General features: G+C 38.3%; 1 protein-coding gene across 22 annotated transcripts; it reads left to right on the forward strand.

Moving 5' to 3' along the window:
- The first annotated feature begins 1185 nt into the window (after nucleotides 1-1185).
- Nucleotides 1186-26339, forward strand: LOC116265462 (uncharacterized). Of its 22 annotated transcripts, none has more exons than XR_007574866.1 (13): nucleotides 1186-1470; nucleotides 2520-3916; nucleotides 4003-4121; nucleotides 4230-4354; nucleotides 6601-6700; nucleotides 9852-9929; nucleotides 11809-11892; nucleotides 12917-13002; nucleotides 22618-22787; nucleotides 23505-23737; nucleotides 24239-24494; nucleotides 25196-25284; nucleotides 25959-26339. XR_007574866.1 is itself a non-coding variant. In XM_050080762.1 (10 exons), exons 2-9 carry the CDS (start codon nucleotides 2578-2580, stop codon nucleotides 22784-22786), a joined length of 2100 nt encoding a protein of 699 aa, XP_049936719.1. In that variant the 5' UTR covers nucleotides 1186-1470; nucleotides 2520-2577; the 3' UTR covers nucleotide 22787; nucleotides 23505-25595. The 22 variants fall into 22 exon arrangements, 3 of the variants coding, with proteins under 3 accessions (XP_049936719.1, XP_049936721.1, XP_049936720.1); XR_007574861.1 differs by having other exon boundaries at nucleotides 24239-24987; nucleotides 25959-26338; XR_007574858.1 differs by having other exon boundaries at nucleotides 24239-25284; nucleotides 25959-26338.
- The last annotated feature ends 297 nt before the right edge of the window (nucleotides 26340-26636 follow it).

The raw sequence follows: 26636 nt of genomic DNA on the forward strand, positions 1-26636 counted from the left end.
GGAAGACCCGAGGGAGAAGGCGGTGACTTCTAGCCGGGGAACCAAGACGTATCTCTCGGGTATGCCGAGGGACACACCTAGGCCTATGGCCTTAAACCGAACCTTTCTCCTTCATTTAATCAAACCCAAAACTTAAACCAAGGGAGGGGGTACTTGCCTATTTTCTAGGAATCTGATGCTCGTATGATTCTACTTTTTGAGCCGACGAACACGCTTGTTTCCGACGTCTTGGATGATCATTCGGAAGATCGTGCTGGCCTCTATTCTCCCGGCTGGTTTGGGGAGGATGCACCTCGAGCACGAGCTTTGTCCCTTGAGGAACTTACGAGGAAGAAGAACCCGAGAGCTATGGAGAGCACCCGAGAACTCCTAACTTCGTAGATCTTTGGACGCACGATTTGGAGGAGGAGGTGGTTGTTGCGGGATTGAGAAGAAGAGAGCGCCAAGATCCTTTGCTTGTGGGAAGCCGTCGCTCACCACATTGGAGAGAAAGAGCTCCTCGGTCGGCACTGAAGAGGGTATTGCGAGATGGAGAAGAAGCACACACTCGAAGAGGGGGGTGAGAAAGCAAGGATGATAGACAGAGAGGAGAGAGATTGTTGATGCTCCAAATGATTTCTCTTCAATTCAAAGGATACAATATACAAATAACAAAAACAATTTATACTTCTTAATGTGGATCGGGTCCTAAGTGTTTGACCCACCCACGACTCAAATCCAAATGTGAAAGCAAATAACGCAAGACCAAATGTCCGAAAGTTCAAACACTTAAAGCAAACAAAGTAAATATTGTCTCTTGGCCTCGCTGCTAGGTTAGCCCGTTAACTCACCTAGGTTCGGTGCTAGGCTCACCCGAGTGACCTGGGTTGAACTAAACTATTGACCTACTTAATCTAAAACCGAGAATAAGTCCTCTTAGTAATTTAGATCAGTCCCTGATGTTCGTGTCCAGCCCTTGGTGCTCCGCCCGCTCCGCCCTCAATAGCACCTTAGATCACTTTTTTAACCTCCTTAGGCGCATCTGTCCGTGGGTCGAAGCTAGTTATTGCCATGGCTTCTGCTGCATGACTGGTTTCGGCCCTGTTGACCGTGGATTTGGATCTCCTTTTAACAGGTCCTTTGGAGCTATGCATTCGATTTAACAAAATTTGGCCAGTGGCGGCGCATTAGGTTCAGGCCGGGTACCCACTCTCAAGAGAAGCAAGTTTTTGTGGATTACCTCGTTTCGCTCTTCGGTGTCAATTTCCCAATGTTAGACTGCAATTGTAAGACGACCAAATACTGGGGGGGCCACCTTTTCTAATTTTTTCTCCTTTCAAATAAGGAAAAACCCTAAAATTCTCTACAATCACCGCATCGGACTGTTTCTGTTCACATTTCTCCGCTTTAATTTCTCGAATTTTCTCTCTCTTCCTTTAACGGCCCTCCGGTATCATATCTTTTCCTTCTGTTGCCTGCGAGGTAATACAGGTTAGTGAAAGTTCTGTCTTTCCGCAAATTAAATCATATACATTATTTGAAACTCAGGAGTTTGTTATGTTGTTTCTATGGTGCATCTTCTTTTGGAACTTTCATGATGATTGTCATTTGTTCTCCACGGCATTTCTTCCCTTATATTGTTAAGAAAAATTCGATTAGTTTTGTGGTTTCGGTTCCTGCTGTTTTTGTAGCTGTCCGTTTGCTGGCGTAGGAAATCCTCTCTAAAGCTTTTCTCGAACGCCTTATTATTCGTTGTTCTTTTGACAGATTCTTTTTGGCTGTACTGCGTGAGATTCTCCGTTATTTGATTATCGAGGCGACGTCTGTCTTCTAAACTGCGTGGAGTTTTGTTTTGCTCTTCTTAATAGCTTCGTGTTTGGTTGCAAACCGGTCCTTGGTTGTGTCGGTGGTGTCCGAAGCTGTACTCATTTTCTTCTGCCTTCCGTGTCCAACTCGAGGTGTGAGAAAAGAGACCTGTTGCGAGCCTCGTCTTTCATTCTCTACGTCTAACATGAATGCCTGCGAACAAAATGGAATGAAATGCCATATTATATCTTTCAACTTGCTATTCACCAAGGCCGATGGAAATTAACTTGTTTTTTTCCTTCTTTGTTTACTTCAGACTTGAGAGATTACCTCACGTTAGAATCCGGTATTAGATTGTGTGAGGGATGTTCTAGGACGAAGCATAACACGGCAATGAGCTATCTCATTTGTTAATTATGTTCAGGATTGGCCCCCTATTGATCTTTAGGTTAGTCGATATTCTTGTCATGGTCTTATGGAAATTTCTACAGTTCTTGATGGACACCAAGTCTTTTTTTTTTCCTAATTTTCCTTCAGCTTGTTGTTTCCATCTTTCTTTGAGAAATTTGAATTGTTACGGCCGATTGGTCTGTAGTTATTTGCGACACCCAAGTTGGACACTTTTTATTTGTTAAAGGTAGCTAATTCGTGGGAAAAATCCAAATTTAGTTAGTTTGAGATTCATAATATTCCCTGTTTTGGAAAAGGTAACACATTCTTGCACTGATATGCAGCGTGTAGCTCCACTGCAGCTTCGGACTCAAGAAGGAAAAGCTCGAAACTTTTGGGAGAATGGATAACATGCGTAAATCATCTAAGAGCAAACAACCTCTGCTCAACTATAAGTGGGTTCCTCGTGACATAGCCTATTTTGATGTTATAGAAATCGTTGGAGATGAAGATCTTGGGGTGTCTGACTTACATAGAGAAGGCATCAATTGTTTCTCCAACAATAAACTATACGATCAGTTTATAAGTACAAACAAGATCATGTCAACAATCTCAGGGTTTTGGGAAACTATTGCTCAGCCGTCATCTATTCTGCAGTCCGGGAACACAACCAAGTACAATAATGATACCAGCATCACACATCCAAGGACTGTGGAGAAATTGCTGCTTGATGCAAGTATCAGTAGGAGTGAGTTCCTACAAATATGCCACCAGCCAATAGGACCTAAACAATCCTCAGACACAACTAGATCTGTTTCACCTGGTCCAAGCATAGCAAGTGTCAGTTCTTTCCTGAGCAAAAATGGTTCAAGATTTAGTTGTCTAAGGGAAACTCAAGATGGTATGCTGTCATGTACAGGGATTGGACAAGACAATGATTTTATTTTCCGGAAAGTCATTCCTGATTCATCTCTTTCTTTTCAATCTTTAAAAGATTGTGGGTCAACAACTCCTGGCTTTTCATGTGACTTGGTGAGAATGTATGGTTATATAAGTAACTTCCCATTCTTTAGTTCAAAGCATGTTACCAGTGACACGCTGGTCAACTGTGAAGCAAGCGATTATGAAACTGAGAAATCTTCGTCCAAAGCATTTGAAGGACAAAGTTCTGGTGTTAAACCTACCCACCTTTCTAAACCTGCTGATCCTTTTCAAGGTTCATCTAGCCTTAAGACCCTAGAACCAAGTGAAAATATAAGCCAGTCCAAGACATCTTTGCATGCAGTTTATCTAATTGGAGAAACAGAAAAACGGGAAGGATTGAGTTTTGTTTCAGAACTTCAAGGTTCTAGTAATCTTTCTGATCACCACATCAAGCCAAGCATCATAGAGTCTGATGAAAGAACGTGTAAACAACCAAATAAATCCTGTGAAGTGGCTGTAGAAAGTCAACATGTTGTTCATTGTTCCAGGGAGAAAGATGATATGCTTGTGAACAAGGGAAAAGACTCGAGTGGTGAGGTCATCAAGAATGGTTTATCAAGATTTCCTCATTTATCAATGTACAGTAGGGTCAGTAATTCACCTGCAAATGAAGGGTATGCTCTTGCTGGGGCACTGGCTGGAATATTTGTTAGCTTGTGGCTTCATCCAGTTGACACAGTCAAAACTGTTATTCAGTCTCGTCGGATGGATCAAAAGTCCATTTCTCATGTTTTGGGAACAATTCTGTCTGAAAAAGGTACATTATTGTATTACTCTTCCAGTGCTTGTCAAATCCCTTGTAGTTAAAAAATTGATGAAGTTTCAAAAATCAATTATGTATAGGTCTAATGGGGCTTTATAGAGGGATCGGGAGCAATCTTGTTACTTCAGCTCCTATTTCTGCAGTTTATACTTTTACATATGAAGCAGTGAAAGGAGCTGTAGTTCCTCTACTGCCAAAGGTAATTCAATAAAACTAGTCTTTAGGATTTTTTTTTGACATATATATTAACTCTTATGGTTTATGGGATCTGTGTTGCTGATGAACTTCAACCTCCTTTCTCATTTAGGAATACCATTCTTTTGCACATTGCACAGCTGGTGGTTGTGCAAGTATTGCTACTTCATTTATTTTTACACCTAGTGAACGGATCAAGCAGCAGATGCAAGTTGGTTCACGATATGGGAACTGTTGGTCTGCCCCTTCTTGACTTTCATAATTCCTTAATTGTGTGATTTCTTTACCCTCTGACTGGCATGCCGCTTTACATTATAATGCTTATGTACTGTAAGATTAGAACCGTTCTTTTGTGAATGATTCCTAGGATAGCACATTCTTGCTCAATGAGGCTTCTATGCTTTTGAGAAAGAGAGCTGGTATGTTTGATTTCCGTGTCATTTTCTCTCCCTAGTGTTTAATAGGCTGCATCTAGTGGTCTCCTCACATGTAAATATGGGACGCATGCTATGTTGTCAAAGCCTTGCTTAAGCCATGCCTACGCATGGACTAAACGTCAGTTCATGCCTATTGCATAAGTCCACCACTTAGGCGATAGGATATGTGCTGGCGCCTATGTACGTCCTTTCGGTGATCGATTAAAAAACGTGTGTCTCGTCCTCTTTCTTCTCCACTTCTTGTTCTTCATCTGTCCCTTAGGCAATCGACAAGTCCTGCACCCTATGACGAACTTCTCAACATCTTGTCTCATCCCTGGCCAAGCCAGTGGTCATCAGCTCGACCGTTTTGTCTCGTCCGACATGTTCACCCAGCGGAGGCCCCCCTCTCTGTGGCTGTGTAATGCTTTCTTTCTGGTCCCTCACTCATGCCTGGCCCACCTAGCCGGGTTTTTTTGATAGGGCTGCTCGATGAAAAGTACACGATCACACAACAACTAGGCACCAGCATGCGTAGTTCATGTATTGTTAATTTGTTATCATACCTGCTGTTATACCTGTTAGATGTTGTAATACAATTTGTTATTCTTGTTATATATATATTGTAATACATGTTATATGTCTATACTGTTATGTACAGTCTGTTATACCTGTTATATAGCATTTCATCAACCTATTATGTGTACATATTGTTAGCCTGTTATATAATATGTAGTATTGTAGTACTTGTTAGATGTATAAGTTAGCATGGTTATGTACTTCTATGTATTGTTACTGTTATGTACTCATATGTGTTGTTACTGTTATGTACTCATATGCATACTATATTATGTGCTGTTAGACTTTTTATTATATTACATCTTCTTTTAGCTTTTTAAGTACAGTTTGCTATGCCTGTGATGTTATATAAATTATATATAAATATATTATTAAATAGTTTATTTGTTTTATATATGTTTCTGTTTCTGATTTCTGATTTCTAATTGTAATTTGATTTGTTAATTTAATACGTTTCTTTTTCTGTTATATGACTGTCTCTGAAGTGATTTCTGTTATATACTAGTAGTATATGTGACTGTTTCTGATTTCTAATTTTCTAATAATATGTAATTATGTATACTGTAATATGTATAGTTGTTTCTAGTAATATGATCTAGCCATTAGTAAACTGTTATATGTATTATGTTTATGATTCATTGTATGTATTCTATTTTACTATATAATACAGTCTGTATTACTGTTTAGACTGTTATATGTATTCTGTTACATACTGTCATATGTAATATGCACTATATTGTTATTATACTGGTTTAGTAATATGTATACTGTAATATGTAATATGTATTAGATTACATTTAATGAGTAATGTTAAACTTCTATTGGTTTTATATTTTCAATGAAGTCAACAATTAATTTTTGATTGTTTTAGTTGATTATGCTTGTTATATTACTACTCTTCACATTTCAAATATTAGTAACAGTTAATCAAAATAACTTGACATATTAACATAACTAAAAAAATAAAAATAAAAAAAAGTTTGGTTGCCTTTTTTGCCTAGGCCTGCCTAAGCGTGCTTAGGCGCTAGGTGCTGCCTGGCCGCCAGGCAGCGCCTGGGTGTCTTGACAACATAGGATACATGGGTTAAGTTGGGCCTCGGTTAACTTTAGTGCATCATTTTCTTTTTTTTTTTTTTTTTAGTTTAATAAGTTTTGGAGTACCATGTGCTGTATCAACGTACAATGTGAAGGTGGAGTTTGAAATAAAAAAAATGCAAACAAGTTATTTATCAAAAAGTAAAACAATTGAGTTATAATGTTTGACTTCTGAAATTGGTTTATGCTTTGCAGAGTTTTGTAATATTGCAAGGCAAGAAACCCACAGGATTTTCCTCACTATCTGCATTACTATTTTCAATGTCATTCTTGCATTAATGCATTATTGTCTTACAAAGATTTACTGCCCACCATCTATCACTACCCAGGCCAAAATGTCCACCTTTTCAAACTTAATTGCCGGTTATCAGCAAAACTTTGATGCCTTTTCAGGAATGCATTAATTGGAATTATTCAGAAAGGTGGTTTGTCATCCTTATATGCTGGTTGGGGTGCAGTTCTTTGCAGGAACATACCTCATTCGATCATCAAGGTCTGTTAGTTTTCTTTTATTCTCCTTGCAGTTGCTTTACAGTTCATTGCCGATTCCAAATAATAACATTGTAGTCTCTACTGCGGAGACATTATACATTGATGTAGAAATTGACAAACTTTAGCATATCTTTGGGGAGCTGGGAATAGGTGAGTTGTGACTAAAAATTAGTAGTAGTTATGTTTTGATGGCCAAACTGGCTGGGCAGGTCCTGTCAGATGCTGCCAGCCTTGTTCCATGAACATGGATATACATACAGCCCACTTTAATCCGGCATTGACACATAACCAAAGTAAAAGAAAAATAACAAAAGCAAAATGGAAAGAATTGCAAACACAGAAAAAGAAAAAGAAAGAAGGACAGAAAAGAAAACTTTTCATTAAACCATAACAGCTTAAAATGGAAAAGCAAAAAGGAAAGAAGCGAAGAAAGGAAACGCTAAAGAAAAGGATAAAAGAGAAACTTTCCGTATGCCTTAATACATTAAAAAGGGATGGCTCTATCTTTAATCCCGTATCAGCTGCTGAGGGGGAGAGAGAGTACCAGCGTTGTTAAGTGCATTGATGTGAAGTGATGTGTTAAGCCTATGAAGCGACGTGTAGCGCAATGATGCATAATGATTCTTAAGTATCATGATAAATTGGGTTTAGGCTTTCCTCAAGTTTTGGAATGTCTTGTTGTATTTGATTATTTGTGGGGAAGAAAAACAATTTTATATGCCTTGTTGTAAAAAATGATATGCCTCCAGATCAATCCAAAATTCTAAATAAAAGATAGTCGCAATCCTGGACCAATATTCTGCTTCTAGCAACCAACTAGTTGTATTGGTTTCGGTTGGTATAGGGCTAACTGACTCTCTCGATGCTTAATTTTAGTGTCGTCTATATAGTATGCATATATTCGGGGCATGTGGGGTTTTAAAAAACTAGACATGTTTTTGGGACTCGCATGTGCGAGCGTGGCAGTTTTTTCAGTTAGGTACTCAGCTGAGCTTGTAGGTTTCCTCGCTTTGGATCAAAGTTGGTCTTGCCAATGAGCTAGTGAGTCAAACCAATCCTTGGTGCCTTTTCCATACCATGTCCCATCAAATTGCAGTAGCTCCACTAATTCCAGGGCCATCGAAGTGGCAAAAATCTTTGTTCAGAGGTAGAAGAACTTCATTGTTACCTTGTTTACCTTAATCAGGGCCAGATGCATTAAGAAATATGAAAGTTTACTGGTCATCAATCAGATGAGAGGAAACACAATGATATATATTACTTTTAAAACTCATTTTCACATACTATTTATCAAAATTGTCCCTCAACAAAAAGAAGAACGTGTAAGTGGAGTGGACTAGTGCTATATGCTAATATGCTAATGCAGTAATGTAAGAAATTTAATAAGATGAGTAGTTTGATAACGTTGCATGTGAACAATGATGAAAACCATAAAAAGACATTGTTAAAACAGTGTTTGAGCCGACACGCACGCATCAAGAACACACCTCCCACCTGTCTGATGTGTGTGCATCAGACCATGATGCACAGGCACCACGACAAGATGCACCACCCCTGTGGTGCGTTCAGGTGGATGGTGTGTTAGATCCACACACATCACTCAGTGATACATGTGTAAACCAGACCTCAACTTGAGAATAGAAACACTTCAAGAGTTGCACACTTGAAGATACCAGCCATTTCAAGAAATTACACAAAGGAGAAACCTCAAACTAGAGTTGCTAATTAATCTTCAATAAAGTACAAGACCAGGCCTCAAAGCCTTAACAAAACAAGTGAATAGCCACCTATGTCACATAGGTACGGGTACGGATACAGACCATTTTCAAAAAATTTGGGTACGGGGGTACGGCCGTACACACACAGACATATATATATATATATCAAAAAATTTCAAACAAAATAACATATTCACACATGTATATCAAAAAATTGCAAACAGAATAACCAATAAAAATAGGGATCATTCGAAATAGATGAATCCTCTCACGATACGATATATCACAACAATAAATAGGGAAGTCGCAGTTAACAGGGATCATGTAGTGCAAAATGCCAAAATCATATACAATACAAATGTTGTCAAATTTGTATTGTATAATACAAATTTGAAACCCTCTCGAGTAGAGAAAGGGCTAGCCAGAGGGAGAGGTGATGGAAATAAACATTAGAGAAAGGGCGAGCCAGAGGGAGAGGTGATGGGTTTTCTGCACACTGTCTCCGTCGGCGGCCGGCGAAGGCAGGGGTGGAGCCGATGAAAATGAAAACAAAAAATGAAAATCAAAGTCACAGTCACCTCCTGCCGCTGCCGCTGTCGTCGCTTGCGTTTGCCGCCCCTGCCGTCGCCTGTGTTCGCCGCTGCTTCGTCGCCGGAGAGAGATGAGAGGTAAGACGCAAGGGTTTCGTTTTACGGTTTTTTTTTTTGACGTCAAAATGTTTTTAAAGTTGAAGTGAAATAAACGTTAGAAAAAAAAAGGACAAAATTGGACTCGGTTAATATTGACCGGGTCCAATTTTGGACAGATACGGCTCCGGTGCGTTGACCGTACCACAATAGAATAATAATAATAATAATCATAAGAAGAAGAAGAAGATGAAGAAGAAGAATAAGAAACCTCTTTTTCTTGTTCTAGTAATGATCATTTTTCAAAGCAACATACTTGTCCAGTTTTTTGACACTTGATGCTTAAAAGGATACTGTCTCGGTGTTTCCTGAACATATTGACATGTGTAGGCATCACAGCCTGTCTGACACTGATGCTCATTCTTTCGGAAGAGTCAATGTAAAACAGATGCCATCAAAGTCAATCTCTTCCCCTTCGTCTTGAAGATCTTATATCCAATTCTTTAGGCAGGTGGATGGAGCTATTATTGGATGAAAATTGTTTGGCACATATGAAAACTGCTAATAGATATGGTTCTATGAATGCACTGAAGGGCACTTTTAGATATTCTGCATTTGGTGTTTCTTTTACTTCCGGATTGCTTCACCTGATTAACTATTCATCGTAGGATTATCCATTTCAGTTTGCATAAAATTAGTGAATATCTCTAAGTTCTCTGGTTCAAGTTAATTATTTGCTTTTCTTGTTCTTAAGTTTTTTTGCATATTCAGTTATGGGTTTGAATAAAATCTCTTGTTGTTGTGACAGTTTTACACCTATGAAAGTCTGAAGCAGTGGGCCTCTTCATCAAGTCAAAATTGTTTACAACATAGTACATTGCAAACGGTTAGTTTCTCATATGATTGTTGCTTTATGATATGTTAGTCAAAAGTGCACCTGGACACCTAGGGTTGGAAGGTCACCCTCTCAACTTGTTTGTGGGTGCCCAAATGAAAAGAATGTCTGGAAAATGTTTTCTCCTCTCTTCTTCTTCTTCTTGGGCTTCTTCTTCTTTTTTGTCCCTTTGTATATGCTTCTTCTTTTTCGCTGTTCCTTTTGTTTCTTCTTTCTTATTGTTTTGGCCTGCCTATGCCTTAAGTCATTTTTGAAGGCCCACCATGTAGGCCTGCCTAGAGCATTTGACTACATAGGGTATAACTCCACTTGTTGGTAGATGAAAAATTGATGTCAGAAGTGTCCTCAGTTTTGAGAAGGAAAATATACCTCTACAAGTTTGCTGGATGTTTGGATGCTCATGGTTCATATGAAGTGTCTTAGTTGTACTTTCGAAATCCCCAAACATCTATGTTATTCTTTTCACTAACACAAATGCTAGATGAAACATTTTTAGCACCGTTGTCACAAATATTGTTCTCACTTCTCAGGTTTTTATGAGTGTAATTTTTCATGAATATTAATTAGGAAATTACTTTTTCATTTGGAAAATCTTGTGAACTGAAAAAATTCAAAAGTATATAGAAAAACTTGTGAAAGTTTGAGGGAGAAAAATTTAGCACAGTTATAGAATTTTAGTAGAAGCCTAATAAACTTTTAAATATATTGAAGGACATTGTTTTTGACAAAGATGCTAAATAAGTATGATAAACAAAAACAATGATACTTGTGACAAAGATTACCACATTGAAGGCCTTACTGGGATAGATTTTCCATGATGAAGTGTCTATAAATCTGCTGCATAGGGTTTCCATTATTGCTCAAGGGTTTGGAGATTTTTCTTCCTTTGATTTTGCAAAAGAAATCAGCTATTTAGTTGCAACTTGGTTGCATATAGTTTTGATATCTTCTTCATTTTCTCCTTTGTCTGCCAGTTTCTTGTTCACCATGTTTTCTAATTTTTATTTCTTTTCTTGAGAAGAATTTTGTTAGCATTAGAAGAACTCATATTGTCTAGGTATGGTTGTATATTCACATTATAACCACATTTCATCGTTTAGTATTTCATATGTTTTATGTCTTTTGAAGGCATTCCAGTAATCAAGTAGATGGTAGCAAGAGTAGCTTCTGCCCAAAATTCTCGGAATATCTTTTGATATCCATAAGCTTCAAGTAATTTCAATACTATATCAGTCTTCCTTTTTGGCTAAACCATCTTGGCGAGGTGTTTTGGACAACATCTTTGAAGAATGCCATGATCTTCTAAATGTCTTCTAAATTCATTTGAAAGATTCTTTCGTCTTGAATCAGTTCTCAAAATGACCAAGTTGGAAATAAATTAACTTTGAATCACTTATATGAAATCCTGAAATAGTGAAAGACTTTGTATTTTGATTAAAAATGTACATTCATGTATAGAATGAGAAATAATTTGCAAAGACAACATTAATAGGATAAACGTCCTTTGAGACTACACGATTGGGTCTCCAAACATCTGAATGCACCAACTTAAAAGACTTGGAAGATAGAAACTTCTTGATATAAAAGGCAATTGTTTCAATTTTGTATTTTTTTCCTAATATGCAATCACTACAAGAGAATTCATCTTCACAAAAATCTTTCATCTTTACAAAATCCTTAGCAAAGAGTAAAAAAGATAGATAGTGTTATCGGGCTGAATGGAAGGCAAATTTAGTTCGCTGATCAATCAACTGTGCAACATGGGTGAGAAAATTTATATAAATCTGCAAAATCTGCATAGGCTTCTTGAACAGAATTATTTCTAGAGTTCATATGTTTACCCCTGTGATTTGGACTGCTCCTTTTTCAGCTTATTTGTGGGGGTTTAGCTGGTTCTACTGCAGCACTGTTTACAACTCCCTTTGATGTTATTAAAACAAGACTTCAAACCCAGGTTAGTGTGCTTTAGATTCAACATATCACATAGTTCCTTGAAGTGTCATAATATTTGACTTGCATATGGTTTCGAGCTTTTGTTTGTTCATGGTTCTTTCTTAGACTGGAAGGCAGGTGCCTTTGCACATAATTAACAAGGCATGTCTTTTCAAAACCACATAGTAATATATGAATTTACTTCAGTTATCTGATGGGTGCACAGCCTATATTGTTCATGGAAATTTCTTGGCAAGCATTTTGTTAAAAAAAATTTAGAGGACGTTTGAATATTGAGAGTGATAAAACCAGTTACAATCTACATCACATGTGTAAGGATGCGGGTGCAGAATATATATATATATATATATATATATATATATATACAATTCAAAATTACATCATTCAACTACTATCAGTTTACGATTTACATATGTGCAAACAACAAAGTGACAACTTCTAGAGCAGCACACATAGCATAGATCACTGCATATATATATATATATATATATATATATATATATATATATATATATATAGACAACTTCTATGGCAGTACACCTATAACATGTGTATATGCTTGCATGTACTTTTGCAGACAAGATCATATCCTTATGCACATTGATGCACACAGAATAAGGATCTTGTTGTCTAAGTAAGCATGATGACTATCTTATATGGTCTTATGCCATGGAATGTAGCTGTGTGGAAAGTGCCACGTGAAGTGGCTCGCACAATTATTTGTGGAATGGAAACTTGGTATAAACGAGACCATTAAGTTATGGACAAAAACTAGTTTGTTTAAATGTGATGTTTAAAGTACTTTTTAAGATAACCTTACCGATATAATTTTAAGAATATGTTGATGCAAAACATATTAAGTTTATCAATTTTTTGGACTTTAATAGTGTTTTATAATAAGCAAAAATGAGTCACACTATATGACTTTGGTGATGCTGCAATTAGCTTGAATGTGTAACATGCAAGCATGCTAGTTGTTATTCAGAGGACGAATTTGTGCTGCTGACATATCTATAATGAAACAGATACCTGGATCAATCAAAGTTTATAATGGTGTTTTCCATGCTTTGAAAGATATAGCCAATGAAGAGGGTTTGAGAGGCCTGTACAGGTGCGTTTTTGTTGCATTCTTGGTCTTGCTTTAAATTCTTGGTCACTGTTGACAGATGATAATGTCGGAGATAAATGTCTAATGCTGAAATCAGGCAAAATGTGTTGGAAAAGGCTCCATAGAGTCCCAGATATCGCGATATTTTCAAAAATATCACGATATTAACGCCAAAAATAAGAAAAACGAAAAAGCAGGAAAATATCATGATATTTTGAAAAAAATTAGGAAAAAATATTTATCGTGATTTTTTCATTTTTCTATTTTTTTAGCATTGATATTATCATAGATACAAATTTAAACTTAAACTAAATTATTTTCATCATTTTATTATCATTAAAACATTCCTTTTATCACTGTTACATAGTTTTCCTATTAGTTTCTCATTTATTTCGTGTATGCCCATTTTTTTTATTTTTTAAAATTTTCTGAGTTTTTCCCAAAAAATACAACTTTACCGTTAAAAACCCGAGAAAAATTTCGCCGATAAAAACTCGATAACGATATTTGTGACAATGCCATAGACCACATGTGGCTGCTTTAGAGCTGTTTAGAACCAACGTGCTCTTCATAGAGTGGGTCTGTGTGCCAACTTAAATATATATATATATATATATATATATATATATATATATATATATATAGACAAGAATGCAGAAAATATATCTACTTTATGGTGATTTATCTCTACTCAAATCCACACTTGGAAACTTGTTTTGAGAAGTTGAGGACATCAGTAAAATACTTGGGTTTAGATAGGGCTTAAGAGATCCTGCTGTCTTTGTATATCATACTACATTAATGCAGTGTGTTTGCTTCTCTTATATATGCATGTTCTCTTATATATGCATGATACGATTATTGCAAATGATTGTAAAGGGAAAGAAGAATTAGAGATTTTTGTGGACAGGATTTGGAGCAGCATATATTGTTCTTATGGACTTGCATTTATATGCAAATTTCAAACGGGAAATGCCAGTGTTAGGTTTCTCCAAGCTTGTGCTAGCACTAGTCATATCTAACATCCCTATTGGTGATGCAATTGTTGACTTAGCAAACTCCATATCCCTCACGGTATGGTACTGAATATATTCACATTGAATTGGATGGCTCTAATGCTTGGACTCAATAAGAGACTGACCAACCGCATGCACATACAATTAAACCATAATAAACAATAGGACTGCAGCTAAATGCAGAGTAACACTTTTAAGGTTTCAACTTTTTTAAAGCATTTATTTGACATTCTTTTTGAAAACAATGAAAGCAAGATAATATATGGAAATTGACATGTAAAGGCGTTTCGAAACCAAAATTAACATTAAAACTTTTAGCTTGAGCCTATGGTTAATTGCCTTGGATCTTAGCATGTGATCCAAGGTTTATCAAACAAAGAAAGTGAGAGATCAGCAGAAGTCTTGAAATCCGTGGATCTCAGATTGGAGGGAAATTCACTTCGGATTTCTTGCATGGATTTCAGATCTGTGCATGAGGTCTCACGCAAGCTCTCTCAATGGGTTTTGCGATGAAACCAAAGAGGCAAAGAAGAAGAAAGCCTTGGCCGATGGAAGACATAGAGAGTGAGAGAGAGAGAGTCTTGGTTGCCAGAAAACTGAGAGGGAGAGATAGATGAGGGCTTGAATCTCTCATCATCACAAAACATAGGGCTCCAAAGCCCTCTTTTTCCAATGGAAAACAGGGTTTCAGAGCCCTTTTTTCTGTTGTAGAATAAGACAAACAGACGAAGCACTAGAGAGAGAGAGAGAGAGATGACAGTTAGACTAGGGGTTCAACTTGCGAAACCCTTGCCCCCAACATTCTTTGGTGCCCAAAAGTGAGAGAGAAATGGTGCCTTCGGATGGTGATGTCACAGAAAGGGACAGAGATATGGCAGTCGAACAAAGGTTTTGACTTAGGAAACCCTTGTTTGGTCAGACCTAAAAGAAAGAGAGAGAAAGCATTGGTGCCTTTGGCTAGTGGCTTCATAAATTGAGAAAGAGATATGGCAGTTGGACGAGGATTCCGAAACTCTCGTCTGGCCGCACCTACGCGCGCGCGAGAGAGAGAGAGGGAGAGCAGCTTTGGCTGGTGACTTGGCACTGTTGCAGCGGAGAAGAAGAGAGTGAGAGAGAGAAGCTGTCGTGAGATTGAACCAAAAGAACTTGTTATTACGATAACCCTTATCTCTCTTATAAAAGAGATTAGGGTAGAAAAGGGATTTACAAAATAACTCAATGGGAAATAAGGAAAATATTAAAGAGATCTTATAACTCTTTAATATTACAAGGAACCTCCTAAACCATAAAACTTTTCTTGTTCAACACTCCCCCTCAAGCTGGAGCATACATATTAAGCATGCTCAGCTTGTCACAACATCTAGAGAAATCACCAATAGGAAGAGCTTTGGTGAAGATATCTGCAGCTTGATCTTCTGAAGGAACATGAACAGTGGCAATGGTTCCTGCTTGAACGAGATCCCGAATGTAATGGCAATCCACTTCAATATGTTTAGCTCTTTCATGGAAAACTGGATTGTTTGCAATGTGTGTGGCTGCTTGATTGTCACAATACATCTTCATGGGAAGTGTGATTGACACACTTAGGCTGGATAGCATGGATCTAGCCCACGTCATTTCTGCTGCTGTTTGAGCCATAGCTCTGTATTCGGATTCTGCACTAGATCTTGACACCACACCTTGTTTTTTGCTTCTCCACGATATGAGATTGCCTCCCACAAATACACAAAATCCTGTGGTAGATTTTCTGTCCTCCACTGAGCCAGCATAATCAGCATCACTATAGGCTGCCACTTCCAGAGTCTTGCCTTTTGTGAACAAAAGGCCTTTGCCAGGAGAAGATTTCAGATATTTAACCACCATCAAAGCAGCATCCCAATGAACTTTCCTTGGTTTTTCCATAAATTGACTTAGTTTTTTCACTGCAAAACTAATGTCTGGTCTTGTCACGGTAACATAGAGAAGTTTTCCAATAAGAGATCTGTAAGATCTAGAATCCACTAATTCTGTTTGGTCATCATGAAGATGTATACGTGGATTCATAGGTAAATTTGCCGGTTTAGCTCCTAGCATCCCTGTGTCCTGCAATAAATCAAGAACATACTTCCGTTGAGAGAGAACAACACCCTCCCTATTGCGAGCAACTTCTATTCCCAAGAAGTATCGTAGAGGACCCAGATCTTTCGTCACAAAGTGTTTTTGAAGAAACAGCTTTGCATCAGAAATTTCTTGATCAAAATCACCCGTCAGGATAATATCAACATAAACCACGAGAACAGTTATACCTCTAGAAGCCTTCTTGATAAACAAGGAATGATCAAGAGGAGATCTCACAAAGCCACACTGTGAGACTACCTCGGGAAACTTGTGAAACCATGCACGAGGACTCTGTTTGAGTCCATAAATAGCTTTCTTCAGCTTGCACACTTTTCCACACTCCCCTTGTCGTTCAAATCTCGGTGGTTGTTGCATATAGACAGTCTCATCAAGATCACCATACAAAAAGGCGTTTTTGACATCCAGTTGATACATGTGCCAGTCATGGTGGATAGCCACAGAAATAATAAGACGAATGGTTCCCAACCGAGCAACTGGAGAGAAGGTCTCAAAGAAATCCACACCGTAGGTCTGCGTGTAGCCCTTAGCAACCAATCGAGCTTTGTATCGTTCCAAAGAACCATCAGAATTATACTTAACTGTGAATACCCACTTTGAGCCAACAATATCACATCGAGGAGGAGGATCAACAAGTTCCCAAGTGCCCCTCTGCACTAAGGCATCCATCTCATCTTGCATAGCCCGTCTCCATTGGGTGTCTAATAAGGCCTGCTGGTGACACGTAGGAACTGTATGAGCAGCCAAAGCATGAATGAATTGTTGCATATTTTTACCAACCCCATCAGTAGACACAAAATGAGATATAGGATGTAAAGTACATTGCCGTCTGCCCTTTGCGAAGAGCAATAGGTAAGTCTTGACAAGGATCAGAATGAGTAGGGCTATGCACTTCAGATGTACTTACCTCCTGAGAAATGGTTGGCAAAGGATTATGAGAAGGGTCCTGTCGACGTGTGTAGACCAGCGGTGGATCACGAAACTTGGACACAACAGACGAAGGAGATTCAACAGGGAACGACTCCAAAGGAATAGCAGGAATAGGTAGTGGGTCTAGAGTCCGTGGCATCTTAGTAGATATAGGAGTGAGGCTATAATAAGGTTGAGACTCAAAGAATGTGACATCCGCACTGATATACTCTTTTTGAGTCAAGGGATCAAAGCATTTGTAGCCTTTATGGTTTCTGGAGTAGCCAATGAAAATGCATTTAATGGCTTGGGCTCCCAATTTGTCACGTGTGGGTCCAAGAATGTGAACAAAACATGTGCAACCAAATACTTTGGGAGCCACTGGAAACAAGGATCTTCGTGGGTGCACAAGTTTAATGGGGATCTGGTTATCAATGGAGGATGAGGATAAACGATTGGTTAAGTAGCAAGCATTAAGAATAGCATCTCCCCAAAAATATGCAGGGAGATTAGTATGAAGCATAAGGGGAACGAGCTACATTTAAAAGTTGACGATGTTTTCGCTCAACTATTCCATTTTGCTGGGAAGTATGGGGACATGTAAACTGAGGAGAAATGCCATTATCTGAGTAAAACTTCATTAAGGTAGATGCCTTAAACTCAAGAGCATTATCAGTGTGAATGTTTTTAACAAGAATACCAAACTGGGTCTTTATTTCAATAATATGGTTTTTGAGAGTACATACGACTTCAGACCTTTCCTTCAAAAGGAAAACCCAGGTGACTCGAGAATAATCATCTACGATGACAAGAAAATAACGAAATCTTGACCTATTAGCAACTCTGCTAGGACCCCACACATCAACATGAAAAAGATCAAATAGTCCACAACTGGACGTACTAAGACTCGATGAATAACTACTACGAGTGTGTTTGCCAAGTTGACAAGCTTCACACTAGAACGACTCTGGTAAGGAGAGATGTGGAAGGAGATGACGAAGCTTGGAGACAGATGGATGACCAAGTCTGAGATGCCACTGGAACGAGGAGGACAACGATGTGTTCGATGATGCTGCAATACCCACGGGATCCGACAGGAAGTAGATGCCCCCTTTCTCATAGCCTCCACCAATCGTCTTCCCAGTTGGCAAGTCCTGAAATGAACATAAACCAGAGTCAAACGTAACATGACAATGTAAATCATTAACCAATTGTCCGACAGATAACAAATTTGTGGGAAACTTAGGAGCATATAACACATTGGGAATAGTCATAGATTGAGAGATCTTGATATCTCCATATCCCATAATGGGTGACAATCTACCATCTGCAAGTCTCACATGACGTATCTGAAGTAGTGAGTGTAGCACAGTAAACATTAGAAGGCTTACTACAAAAGTGTCTCGATGCCCCTGAATCAATAATCCAAGTAGTACCTGTATCATGTGAGATAGTGTCAACAGACATAGCGCTGTCAGTCATAACTGTGGAGGCCGATGGCTGAGTAGATCTGTGTGCTAGAAAGTCCTCATACTCTGACTTATTGATACTCACAGTCATTGTCTCAGGCTGAGAAGAAGATAAAGACCCATCTACTACTGATGACGTTGCTTGGGCCGCTCCAATAGAAGACTGTAAAGAGTTCTTCCCCAGCTTTGATGTAACATTTCTGCCTAAGGATGGCGCTGCAGTAGGACGACCATGTTTATCCCAACATCTGTCTTCCAAATGACCTATTTTCCCACAATAAGTGCACTGAAATCTCCCCCGACCTCCTCCTGACCCACGGCCCATGCCTCTTCCCTTGAATAAACCGCGTACACGTCCTCCTGAAGCTGCTAAGGCAGAGGCATGGATATCACTGGCCGGTTAAGAGAGGGTCACAGCAAGACGACTAAGCCTGTTGTAGGCTTCAGCTAGATCAGGGATTTCTGCTCCAGTCAGCATTTGACCTTTGCTACTGCATATTCAGAGGAGAGACCCTGTAGGAATTTCGCAACCATAGACTGTTCACCATGGGTCTTATAACATGTTGGACATGAGGACGTAATGCTTTAAGTCGCTCAGAGATGGACTTAAGGGAAGCGAAGTACTGAGCAAGACTTTGGTCACCCTGTTGCAGATTAAGTAGTTCCTTCTCTACCTGCAATATTTTGCTAATATTCCTGTTAAGTCTGTTTCAAGAAATCCCACATTTGCTTAGCCGAGGTGTAGTATGCAATAGTTGATGCAATTTGGGGTTGCACACTATTCATGATCCATGACATGACAATATTATTATTTCCCTTCCATGAACTATATTTTCCACTCTTTTCAACAAGTTCGTTTTCTTCTACAACATGCTCCTTTTGATGTCCAATCACAGACATCATAAACACACGAGACCAAATCTCATAGTTAGATCCATCTAACTTTACAGTAGAACCATACGAAAATGGATTTCCTCCACTTTTAACTTCATGAGAAAAATCAGATTTATTACTTTCAGCCATCATAAATCTGTCCACAAGAGATCAACCACCAATAGCAAGAGAATATATATATATATATATTTCTATTGAAAAAGAAACTGATCAACAAGAACAGACGTCCCACACGGCAACGTTAGATGCGCAGAAACAATCAACCTGCTGTCCAATTGTTGACAGCAATACCGCAACAAAGAAAACTGCAATCTGAAGACAGAAAAACGCTGCTATCAGCAAGCCCACAACTGAAAACGAATCCCCACTGTTTGTATTGTTTGCGCTGACCAACGACTTATCTATTTATGCATCTAACGCTGCTGTACCACAGTTTATCCTTCACAGACCATGAATAACGACAGCAAATAAAACCATCAACATAAACTTGCCATAGACGTCATAGATAGCAGTCCTCCACTTGGCTGCGTTGATCATATAACATATCAAATCATAGGTGATTAATCAGCGCAGACTCCCACACAGCTGCAATACTATATACACTTCTGAAAAACCACGGCTGGAGTCTATTCACGCATCTCTCCTAGCGTGAATAGACTCCTCCACACTGTTCCGTTGCTGGAAACAACAACTAGAACAAGCGAGAGGTGAAGGAGAAAGAAACGGAGGAAGTGGAAGAGATCAAGCCTGAAAGGAGACGGAGGATCGCCGACGGTGTGCGTCACGTCCGCGCGCCGGCTGTGTGCTTCACGTCGCTAGATGTATGGACGTCTGCTGTCCGCGCCGGCTGTTTGCTCCACATCTCCAGTCACGTCCGTAGCTCTGATACTATGTTGCAGCGGAGAAGAAGAGAGTGAGAGAGAGAAGCTGCCGTGAGATTGAACCAAAAGAACTTGTTATTACGATAACCCTTATCTCTCTTATAAAAGAGATTAGGGTAGAAAAGGAATTTACAAAATAACTCAATGGGAAATAAGGAAAATATTAAAGAGATCTTATAACTCTTTAATATTACAAGGAACCTCCTAAAACATAAAACTTTTCTTGTTCTACAGGCACAAAAAGAATCAATACCTTTGTTTGACTAGAAATGGTGTCTGATATATATATATATATATATATATATATATATAGAGTGTAACGTTCTAATGTCATACACAACTAAACAAAAAAAGGAAATAGATACAAAGTTTTTTTTTTTTTTTTTTGTGTGTGTGTGTGTAACAAAAGCAAAACAATCACACACCTGTGTAGTTGGCATAGGCCCGATCTGTCTATTGCATACATATAACTTAATTAGCGCACGACACTATATGTACAAGCAGTTAATGTTGCTAATGAAAAACACCTATTAATAAAAAACATTACTTTATATATATATGTTGGAGAGCCATGGTTCTCAAGTCTTAGTCTCAAACAACTTAAAAAGCTGTACAAATATGTACAAACAAAAATACATAGGGAAAATGTATATATGACATTGTCGCATTTCTTCTCAGCAATCACCCATCCCTTCAGCTGCCCGATCAACGAGCATCATTCGTCACATAGTGAGAACCTAATGAAGGCAGATAGCCATAGCATCAGCACAACCACCGAGTACAATGAAAACCATAACAAGATTTCCAATATATCACTTGAGTGTAAAGTTTATGTATTGTATTGAATCTATTGATTGTTAAAATAATAATGAGTAAGTATCATTACTAGAAGCAAGCTCACTCTAGCATTGGTGAGTCGTAGTTCAAAAGGTTCACTAAGTTTGGTTTACCGACTTCTTTGGTATTCCAATGAATCAGACTCAATCTAAGTCACACAAAAACCAATCACATCAGTGACAATCAAGAAAGTAGATAAATGAACAAATAAATAAATAAACAGACAATTCAGAATCTCTTGAATTTTTATGATGCATGCACCCACATGGTGCACAAAGACATAAAAGCAACTGGTATAATAGAATTCCAAAACAATGACCCTCAACCTGAAAACTTACAGTATTTACACCAATGCTGGTAAAATGTAAGGTAACAATTGGAGAATCTATTATAGATGTACAAACCTTGATTGACACAGGTTGTACTAATACAATTATTGACAAATCACTTGTTGATCCAAGATATATCAAAGCAAACAATAAGATTTTAAACACATAAAACAACATACTTATGGTTCATAATTTATGAATTACAAGAAAAACAATGACCAAGTATGACTGTTGACTAAAAATCCAAAATATATTATTTTAAGTGGTCCTCTTCTTCGTCAAGATTGAACAATAGGCTCTCCAGAGTTAGATTTCTACGTATCAAAGATAAAAATTAAAAACAATGTCTATACTTGTGTGGGAAAGTAACAGTAGTTGGACTAGCTATAAACTAAATCTTTTGCTCACTTGCGAGTGAGTTTATTTCTCTTAATGTTGTGGATTTGGGCAAGTGCTCCAATTTTTTTCACAGTATGATGATGTTGCAGGTTGGAATAGCAACGATTTCTACATATCAAAGATAAAAATTAAAAACAACGTCTATACTCGTGTGGGAAAGCAACAGTAGTTGGACTAGTTATAAACTAAATCTTTTGCTCACTTGCTAGTGAGTTTACTTCTCTTAGTGTTGTGGATTTGGGTGTAAGTGCTCCAATTTCTTTCACAATATGATGATGTTGCAGGTTAATAGGATTCTTTTCATTTGTTGCTGCTGTAGCTGCTAAGGGATCATTTTTTCCACGTGAGAAGCTTGAAAATTCAATATTTATTATTTTCAGCATAAGAAGACCATTAAACATTCTTCCCAAGCGTATGAACATATTTTTTAATATTGCATCTTGATTAGGAGGAACATAGCTAGCACCTCTCGACACGCATGTTTGCCACAATATTTGGGATTAAGGGAGTGTGCCATATACTGGGTTCTACTTCTAAAACGAGTAAGAAGCCCAATCTCAGGTTTTAGCATAAATTTCAGAAGTCAATCAATGGGTTAAAAAAAGTAAATATGATTTTGCAATTTATGTGCTTATGTTGCATCATTGACATGCATGTTTGGGAAAATCTTTTGAAACCAATGAATGGTCTTTTACATCTGTCTTCTATAGACTCTCTTCCAGTTATTAGACACTGCAGGTTGGGTTGACGTATGCTATCTTTCTCACAGAGGTCTAACACCAAGATTGATCATGTACTTGTCACAAGGGGCAATATTTTTTGCATCCTACGAATTTTTCAAGAGACTATTTTCTTTGGAAATACAAAAAATGGATGGACAACATCACATAGCCAGATACGACACAAAGGAGGGTAACCCTGTTTCCAGGACTGCTTAAGGTGAGCATTTGTAAATGTCAAAGTCATTAGAGGGAAAAACAAAAATATGCATTAAGTTTGTCATCATGTTCTTGTCAGTCTTATATCCTCAGTAGATTGTCCATAAAGTTGCAAGCCTGTCCTAGAAGGTGGAGCCTGCCTGTGATGGATAGGAGGGCGATAATTTTCCAAAGTCTTGTATTCATTAAAAATTTCATTACAGTCCTAAGAATCTTAGAGCTTTGTAGTATTTCAGTGCTCCACAATCTGATTGTCGTGCGACAACACGTGCACCTGGACAACAATCCCAGGGCGCATTTCATGAGTCATTGCTGTACTCAATGTTTTCATACCTTGGATGATTTGGCTATAAAAAATGTCATAATTGATGACTAAAAGTTGGTTAATGATTTACTATTTTTATTATTTCTTTTTTTTTTCCCCATTTCTGAAAATAGTACTGCCATGAGATTTTTAACATGATCTCTTGGTCATCTTTACCTGATTCTGAAAAGTGAAAGCGATGATAAATCTCTTTGGACTTGGACAGCATTATCAGGGGATTTATATTTTCAGAGTGGCTGCATACTCATTCCAGACAACTGGGATTCCATTATAAGGTTCATGATTGATGAATGTGACCAAAGCTCCCTGTACTGTAGAATAAGGTTCTTTTTTATTTGTATTCCATGATGCAAATTTATCGTCTTTGTCATAAATGCTATGACCTCTATGCAGAACACAACCAATGATGCTACTGGTTTGTTTGTGCTGGTGTTTTTGCATTTTAAGTGGACATGCTTTGCCACTATGGAATTTTGCACCTGCGCTATTGAGATCAGTGGTTAGTGGGGTTTCTTGTTTTGGGCTTCATAGCTTTGCTGCTTCTGGGTGATGACACGCTATTTATCTTGTCCAATGAATAGAGATGGCAGCAAGTGGATCACACAAACAGCCTTCAATCTTTTAAGGTAAAGTTTTTTGATCAGCTGTCCATGTGAAGTGTCTCATAGCCATATTAGCTAACCATACTATCAATCTTCCTATGTGCCTGCCTTATGGGAAAGAAGATCTGATTTCAATATTTCTCTTACATAAACCTCGAAGTTTCATTAGATCTTATGGTTGGATGAATGTTCTGATTCCTTTTTTTAAAAAAAAAAACCCTCGATGAAGAGATGTGCTATGTTCTGGTAATTTTCCCTTGGTTTCTGCATATTATAAATTGGTTAGTTAATGTAAACACAACAAATAGCTGTTGTTGGTTACCTATCTGCCACTTGCCAAACAATTTTCCACTTGCCCCACTTCTAGTGCCGTTTTTCCTCAAGTGTTTCCATAACCTTCTGTTGGAGGCCGCCTATTCTACATTTTAAAATTAAAATTGCTTCTTTAAATGCATTAATTCTCTGCGTCATGGTTTTGTATTTCTTTTCCCTTAGTTGTGAAGTTACTTTAACCATTCCTGCTAGGATAATGTGACTATTGACAGTCTGACTAGTCACATCGGCCTCTGGGTGAAACCATTTGGGCATGATGGCAATAAAGGTCCAGCAGGTGAAACACTGAAGCTATTGCTATGTTTGAAGACTTCATGTGTTGGTGCCGTACAGGCACTTTTGGTCATCAGAGAGTGGTTTTGCTGGCTAAGGAGCTGAAGAGGATATAGATCCAAGTTGTACTATGTCCGTCCAATAGCAGTCACGAAACCAAATTAGCTGTTCTTGTGTAAGTACTCTCTCTCTTGCTCTCTCTCACTCGTTCACTCACTTGCACACACACGTGCACATGCCATTGAAGTGCAGAGTTTGGATCAGACCCCTTGAACAGGTTGAATTTCTTTTTAAGTTAATTGTTTGACAAGTTCCATTAATACAGATGTTTCACAATCTTGTATCACAGTGGATTTGTTTGCATTCTTTGCTTGGATTCATGAGCGTTGGGAAGCTATTGCTTTGTTGAAAGACTACATGTGGTGGTGCTATACAAATAATTTTTGGTCATCAGAACGCTTCTGCTCACTAACGAACTTGGGATGAGATGAAGAGGGTGTAGGTCCAAATCATATCATAGTCAATCCACTAGCACTGTTGAATCTAAATTAGCTCTTCTTCCTCTCTCTCTCTCGCTCCCTCTCTCTCTCCCTCTCTCTCTCTCTCTCTCTCTCTTGTGCACCAGCCAATTGCCTTCAAGTGCAGAAGTTGGATTGGATCATTTGCAGGTTTGATTTCTCTTTTAGTTCACTATTTTACAAGTTTCATTGGTTGGATGTTTCGCAATCTTGCTCCACAGTGGATTTTGTTTGCATTACTGGGCTTGGATTCATGAGTGTTTTGTTTAGCCAGGCGATATCAAGTTCTTGTAGTACTGTGTTCGTGCTGTTTAGTCTGGCCAGAGAATTAAATTTCTGTTTGGTTCGCTTCATGCAGGTTTAAAATGGGCATATTGTCCGGTTGGGCTGATCCTCTTCTCCATTCTGGTTGCCGGCGCCAACATGATTTGAGGTCTGAAGCTTTAGGTAATGCCGGAGACCACCTGAGTTGGTGCTTTAACTTCCTTAAAAATGGTGAATTGAGAGTTTTATCGCTGAGGACCATTGTTGAAAAAGTTGGAATGGGAATGTGGACCTCAAAGCCTCAAGGAGCAAGGAAACCCCTTGGATGTACCTGCCGCACCATACTTTGTGCACGTGGTCTGGCTTTCATCAGAGTGCCTTCTATGAGGGTCAAACTGTATCGATTTTCCCCCGAGTATCCACTTCAAGTGTTATAAAAAATTTTAAAAACCATAAGCACTTTGGATAGCAATAATAAGTTAAGATATTGTAAAGGAAGGTAAAATTTAAGCAAAAGATGTACGCTGGAAAAGGATAGCTAACTAACAGCAACAATAATGACAATAATGATAGGATCTTACGAAGGAGAATAATGCAAAAAAAGAAGACTGACATGTGACGAGGTGGACAGTGATGAAGAGTGAATAAACAATAAGGTTGTGTTCACCCCGGATTTTAGATCCGTGGTGATTTAGGATTTTAAATCCGTGGATTTAAAGTTGGAATAGTCACTCTGCTACCCCACCTCCCACCCTCCATCCCTGTGCTATTCGATTTTAAATCTATTGTTAAAGTTTTTAACATGGAGCATGGATTACTGTTAAATTGAGGATCTTTCTAAACACTTTTAAATGCAGCCTCGGGACTCATATACGAGGTTAACAAACTCAACCTAAGAGAACGGAGCCTGGGAGTTAACGTTAAAGAAATGAAACACTTGGAAGGAAATGATACACTGAAGTAGACAAAGAAAGAATGAGATGATTTGGTGGCTTCGCGAAATGGAGGAGACAACGAACCAGTGAAGAAGGGACTCCATGCTAAGTTCTGCAGAATGACTGTGGTGAAGAAAAATACTCTGGTGGCTGAGGAACTTTGGGCTTCAGCTTGGAAGACTCTTGTGCTGCATGAGTGGCTATGATAATTTTAAATTTGGGTGTAAAGCTCTTTATGTTAAGCTGCATTGGCTGATTCTGCCTGGCACAGACGATTCAACAAAATATCAGCTAGTTGTCAAAGGGCTTGAATCGGTGCTCCCATCAAATTTGGAAAGGGGCCCATGACGTTGGGATCCGTGCCATCGTGCAAATTTTTACGACAGTGGATGGCGACAATTCCATAAAAAATCAGGCATCGTAACTGTTCCATATGATTATTATTAATCCAAGGGAGAGCTTAATGGATTAGAATTTTGATTCTAGAATTAAAATTCTAAAATCAAATTTCCACTCAACCTAAAATTGGAATGAAAATTTCAGCTCTAATTTTCTTTTGAGTTTAATAGTATGGAATTTTGATTCTAGGATTAAAAGTAA

Source organism: Nymphaea colorata, chromosome 12 (genome assembly GCF_008831285.2).
Source record: "Nymphaea colorata isolate Beijing-Zhang1983 chromosome 12, ASM883128v2, whole genome shotgun sequence".
Lineage (NCBI taxonomy): Eukaryota > Viridiplantae > Streptophyta > Magnoliopsida > Nymphaeales > Nymphaeaceae > Nymphaea > Nymphaea colorata.

Excerpts from the sequence above, each read along its gene's own strand:
- LOC116265462 (XM_050080762.1), top strand. The coding sequence starts at position 2,578 with ATGGATAACATGCGTAAATCATCTAAGAGCAAACAACCTCTGCTCAAC. Across the intron at positions 4,122-4,229 it reads TAGTTCCTCTACTGCCAAAG|GAATACCATTCTTTTGCACA; the intron begins GTAATTCAATAA and ends TTTCTCATTTAG. Across the intron at positions 4,355-6,600 it reads TCACGATATGGGAACTGTTG|GAATGCATTAATTGGAATTA; the intron begins GTCTGCCCCTTC and ends ATGCCTTTTCAG.